The sequence below is a fragment of the Myotis lucifugus genome, unplaced genomic scaffold, assembly GCF_000147115.1.
Source record: "Myotis lucifugus unplaced genomic scaffold, Myoluc2.0 scaffold_9567, whole genome shotgun sequence".
In the NCBI taxonomy this organism is placed as follows: Eukaryota; Metazoa; Chordata; class Mammalia; order Chiroptera; family Vespertilionidae; genus Myotis; species Myotis lucifugus.
Window position 1 is genome coordinate 1 of NW_005880615.1, and position 6127 is coordinate 6127.

Below are 6127 nucleotides of genomic sequence, written 5' to 3' on the forward strand. Positions count from 1 at the left end.
AGCGTTTCTCAACCTGTGGGTCGCGACCCCTTTGGCGGTCGAACGACCCTTTCACAGGGGTCGCCTAAGACCATCCTGCCTATCAGATATTTACAAGACGATTCATAATAGTAGCAACATGACAGATATGAAGTAGCAACGAAAATAATTTTATGGTTGGGTCACCACATGAGGAACTGTATTTAAAGGGCCAGAAGGTTGAGAACCACTGAAATGTATTTGAAAACAGCGTATGTGTGGGAGGCATGATGTAGGCGTCGCCCAGCACATCTGCTTCCCGTGCAGATGATGCAGGGACGCCCTTGACATCGCTCCGGGGACCCTGGCTCCCCCGGCTGAGATCACGCACTCAGGTTCCTTAGGCACAAGTGGGCAGCACCGGACGAAAACCGTCACCTCCACAAACCTGGCCATTCTGGAGCGAGGCCCCATTTCCCATGTTAAAAACGGATCCGTCTTTCCCCCTCACGCGTTCTCCAAATCTAAGCTTCCAAGCTAACGTAGACTGGGTCCCTCCAGGAGGCAGGCACCGGTTAGGCGCCGCGGCTCGGGGCCGGCACCTTCAGCAAATCCCAGCGCCCGGCGGTGGTCCCACTACGTGCAAAACCAAACCACAGAGGCAGACCCCACGGAGAGACCCCGCCTGCCCCGGGGTGACTCACCTCCGGGAAGCCCGCCGTCCTTGCCCGGCTCCGGGGGGCCACGCCTCCGGCCGGGCGCCCCCACCTTGGCGGTGCTGATGGACTCCAACAGGGAGACAAACTCCAGGAAGTTGGACTCGTTGGGAGTCTGTCCTTCCTTCGCCTCCAGGTCGGACTTGGACGTGGGCATGGCTCTCTCCTTCTCGGGACCAACCTCGGCCGGGCTCCTGCTCAGGAAGACCTCGGTGCCGCTGTCCACGCTGAGCACCCGGGCGTGTCGCTTCTCCTGGCTGCTCTTGCACGACGAGGGGTCGAGGCTGGCCTGGCCGGCCCTTCCCCGCTCGCCCTCGGGGGCCGCCGAGTCACAGGGGCGTCCCGGGGAAGGACTGCGGGCCTCGGCGGCATGGCCCTGGTCCCCGGACTCCCAGCTGGGGCGCTGGGCAGAGGGGGCCTCCACCATCCATCTCTCGGGCGCCCTCTGGTCCCCGTCCTCAGACAGCTCGAGGGTGATGACGGGGACCCTCGGCTCCAGGTTTGGGGGACCGGCCCGCCCCGGGGTGGCCGGCGGGGCTCCGGACGGCAGACCGGTCGTCCCGGGGCCGACCCCCTGCAGGTGGAGCGAGCTCTCCAGGTCCGTCACGGAGCCCCGGGCGCTGCTCATGGTGATGACGATCTTAATGGGCTCGTGCAGGCTCAGCGGGTCTCCGGGCTCAGAGGTGTCAATCAGAGTCACGGCCACCTCTCCCTTGGAGACGTCCCCTTGCAGGTTCAAGGGCGGGTCCGCCTGCCGGGAGGGGTCTGCCTGCCGGGAGGGGTCCCCCAGCGGGTGCCCGGGGTTGGTGATGACGGCGTGACACTGCGGCCAGCTGCGGCTCAGGCTCTCCGACTGCTCCCTGGCCGAGCCCTGGGCATCATTCCCGGGCTCCGGAGTCAGGACTGAATTCTCGCTCCCCCACGGCTGGAAGGGAACGCCTGTTCTCAGGGAGGCCTTCTCCTCCAGGCCGCCCTCCGACCGGTGGCAGAGAGGGGGCTGCCCCCTGCCCCCTCCGCCCCTCCCTCTGTCGGCTCTTCCGGCCACGCCTGGTTTCGCTGGGACGGCTGGCAGGGTCCCGGCTCCCGGCACGGGGGCTCTAGAAGGAGGGGAGCTGTCCGTTTTGACGCCAGGTGGGGTGGGTGACACGGGTGCCGCAGGCTGGTCTTCTGCCAGGACGACACCTGCCATCAACAACAACAGCAACTTTATTGGCGCTGGAATTGGATGGAGAATGGCCCGGGCCAAAACCTGACAACAACAGAACTAAAACCAGCACCAGCGCCAAAGCGAATGGACGCTTATTTGAAAAATGTCACCTTCGCCGCGAAAGTGTTCTTAAAATCTCTATACTGAAAAAATATACAGTGGGGCCTTGACTTAAGAGTGTCCCGACTAACGAGGTTTTCGAGATACGAGCCGTCTCTCGGCCGATGTTTTGCTTTGAGTTGCGAGCTAAAATTCGGGTTACGAGCCAGCTTCAGATACCCCACCGCTAGTTGGCGCAGCGCACGTCACAGTGAACGCCACAACATCAGCCCAGCATCACGTGTCTCACTCGTTCACTTTATGGTTTGACATACGAGTAATTTGAGTTACGAGCTCCGTCACGGAACGAGTTAAACTCGTAAGTCAAGGCCCCACTGTATAATAATTCAGCAGAAGCAGGTAGCTTCTGCTGTTTTGTGGCCTTGGGAGCCAGGCTGGGAACGGGTTAAACTACCTGTTTGGGCCCGGCCACCCTGGCTCGGTGGTTGAGCCAATTTCACGTCTGTATGTTGATGATACGCTTACTCTACTTTACGCCTGCTGTGACGCGCCCTACGGAACGAGGACCGAACTGGAGAAGGGACAATGAAATATGACCGATACAACGTCACGCTTTGAATGCAGACGTGACATACAGATTCCGATGAGAAATCATTAAAATGAAGAGTAGCCGAAACCGGTTTGGCTCAGTGGATAGAGCATCGGCCTGCGGACTGAAAGGTCCCAGGTTCGATTCCGGTCAAGGGCATGTACCTGGGTTGCAGGCACATCCCCAGTAGGAGATGTGCAGGAGGCAGCGGATCGATGTTTCTCTCTCATCGATGTTTCTAACTCTCTATCTCTCTCCCTTCCTCTCTGTAAAAAATCAATAAAATATATTTTTAAAAAAATGAAGAGTAAAAGAAATGTAGTAAAACTATAACTATGCAGTCTGAGGCATAGCTCGCATTTCCAATGATTTCACGGGGATTCTCTTTGACGACATTGTTTTTCACTTCTCGGAGGATCGTGCTGAGATAAAATATTAAATGATGACCACAGACACTCTACCTTTGAGATCTTCCACTGTTTCCTGTGCCGGCAACTCCTAAGTAAAGGAGAGAAGGAAAATCAATACATGACTCAGCTCACTGCCCATTTCCAGGCAGTCAGCAGCCACTGCCCTTCTCAGTGACGCTATTTAAGCCTCCAATCAGATGGACAGCACAAAAAAAAACGCAAAATCGTCCGCATGGAGACACCCACCTCCGACCACTGCCCTGTGATAAAAGGGAGTTCTCTAGTGAACGGCCACTCAGTCATCCCTGAACTATAAACCAGCAGGGAGGAGGCGCGTGCAGGAATGTAGCATAGGCCCTGGCCGGTTTGGCACAGTGGATAGAGCGTCGGCCTGTGGACTGAAGGGTCCCTAGTTCGATTCCCGGTCAGGGCACATGCCCGGGTTGCGGGCTCGATCCCCAGTGTGGGGCGTGCAGGAGGCAGCTCGTTGATGTTTCTATCTCTCACTCCCTACCTCTCTGAAATCAATAAAAATAAAAAAATAATTTAAAAAATTTGAGTTTTCTTAAAAAAAAAAAAAGAATGTAGCATACGGAGAAGAAATAATGTCCTACTTTATACTATAGTGACTAGAGCCCAATAAAATTAATCTAGAAAAGGGGTGATTTATGCCCGGCCAGTGTGGCTCAGTGGTTGAGCATTGACCTATGAACCAGGAGGTCACCGTTCAATTCCCGGTCGGGGCACATGTCCGGGTTGCAGGCTCGATCCCAAGTAAGGGGCGTGCAGGGGGCAGCCGATCAGTGATTCTCTCTCATCATTGATGTCTCTCTCTCTCTCTCTCTCTTTCTCTCTGAAATCAATAAAAATATATTTTTTAAAAAGGGTGATTTATTGACCTTCTAACAGACAGGGGTGGATTAAGGTGGAGAGGCGGAGCTGACTCCAGGAGAAGGGAGAGGAGGAGGGGGAGTGAAGGTCTACAATGGGCTCTTCCGGCCAGAGCGGCAGGCCGGGCAGGTGGGTGTTCCCAGCACACGACCGGGTGTCTCTCCTACGGTCCCAGCACGGCCCCAGGTCACCTCCTCGCTCCGAGACATGCTATTCCACAGGCTCACGGGCCAGGGTCCACAGCGAGGAGCATGTAAGCTCAATCACAGTGCGCCCGCCCAGTCCCGGCGGGCTCCGCACCCGGCACCGAGGGCGGGACCGGGAAGCCCACACTCACCAGCAGCCCGGAGGAGCGGTGAGAGCCGGAGTTCTGTCCCTGGGAGCCGCAGCGCAGGGGGGGGCGTGCAGCAGCTCCGGTCGGCCTCTCCCTTCTTGCCATTGCTAGTCAGCTGGTTATTGCTAACCCAACAGGAGAAACAGGAGAGCAGTGAAATTAGCAATCACAACTATGACACTTTCCGTACTGGTCCCCGGACAATTTTTCCCCAGACTCCATTTCGTCATAATCACTGTCTGCAAATTAAGTTTTTAAGACAGAGTAATAAGCATGACTTTAAAATAAGACATGAGCCAGGGTGGTGTGGCTCAGTGGGTGAGCATCGACCTGTGAACCAGGAGGTCACGGTTCGATTCCTGCTCAGAGCACAGGCCCGGGTTGCAGGCCTGATCCCCAGTAGGGGGCGTGCAGGAGGCAGCCGGTCCATGATTCTCTCTCATCGTTGATGTTTCTATCTCTCACTCCCTTCCTCTCTGAAATCAATAAAAATAAAAAATTAAAAAAATAATTTAAAAATTCAAGTTTTCTTAAAAGAAAAAAAGAATGTAGCATACGGAGAAGAAATAATGTCCTACTTTATACTATAGTGACTGGAGCCCAATAAAATTAATCTAGAAAAGGGGTGATTTATGCCCGGCCAGTGTGGCTCAGTGGTTGAGCATTGACCTGTGAACCAGGAGGTCACGGTTCGATTCCCAGTCAGGGCACAGGCCCGGGTTTCAGGCTCGATCCCCAGTGTGGGGTGTGCAGGAGGCAGGCGATCCATGATTCTCTCTCATCATGAATGTTTCTAGCTCTCTCTTTCCCTCTCCCTTCCTCTCTGAAATCAATGAAAAAAAAATATTGCAATCAAGATGAAAACATTTAAAATGTTTTCATTAAAAAAATTTTAATGAAAACATTAAAAAAAATTAAACATTAAAAAAAATTGTAATCAAGATGAAAAACATGCGTAGTCGGCCGTGCTACCTCGGGGTTTTGTGGTTCGGTGTGTGTTCGCTGTGGGTCTCTCTGTGTTTGTTGGGCTTCTCTTTCTTTCCGGAGGGCCTCCGCTGAATCGCTTCTCCTTCATCGAACATGAGGTGGAGGCGGTAGCTGACCAGTTTGATTATTGCGAAGAATATAGTCACTGAACTGCAGTAGAGAAATACAGTGACGGCGTTGGGAGGAAGAGCCTGGAGAAGAGAGAAGAAAGGAGAAAGTCACGTGCTTATAGGACCATCTTTCTTTTAAGTCTGCAAGCACTTTGGGACTTTTTATGGAGCATAAATTGGACAAGATTTCAAAGGATCATTCTTAGAACTTTTCCACCTGCGCTACCTGAGGGGAAAGAGCTGCTACCCTTTTCGTCTTTTTACAAAGACTTTCTTAAAGTTCCTCAGGTTCTGACATAGTCCATGCTGCATTGAAATCAATAAAAATATATTTAATATAAAAAAAAAGACTGAACAAGGTTGCACTGTGTGTAGGTACTGCATTTTGCTTATCCCTTCATCGGTCAATAGACATTTGGGCTGATTACACAAGACCCTGCTTTCATTTTTTTTTTTTTTTTGGATATATAATCTGATGTGAAACTGCTGGATCCTATGGTCATTCTGTTTAATTTTTTTAAAATATATTTTTATTGATTTCAGAGAGGAAGGGAGAGGGAGCGAGAGATAGAAACATCCATGATGAAACAGAATCACTGATCGGCTGCCCCCTGCGTGCCCCCCACGGGGGACCGAGCCCGCAGCCCGGGCCTGTGCCCTGACCGGGAATCGAACCGTGACCTCCTGGTTCACAGGTCGACGCTCCACCACTGAGCCACGCGGGCCGGGCCTGTTCAATTTTTCGAGGACCCGCCATACTGTTTTCCACGTGACTGCACCACTTTATGCCACTTCAGGCTTATTAATAACTGATGGGTATGACTCTCCATCGCTTGATCAGCCTGGAGAGATCAATACTGGCTCC

At 53.2% G+C, this 6127-nt stretch overlaps 1 protein-coding gene across 1 annotated transcript; it reads right to left on the reverse strand.

Annotated features, from left to right (window-relative positions):
- Positions 1 to 1726: 1726 nt before the first annotated feature.
- Positions 1727 to 5343, reverse strand: LOC106696120 (pecanex-like protein 2; the record flags this gene model as incomplete). The annotated part of the gene is made up of 4 exons (XM_014451226.2): positions 1727 to 1856; positions 2992 to 3028; positions 4169 to 4290; positions 5138 to 5343. Coding segments are annotated over 4 exons (450 nt in total), but the record flags the coding sequence as incomplete, so codon positions are not given.
- Positions 5344 to 6127: the final 784 nt, after the last annotated feature.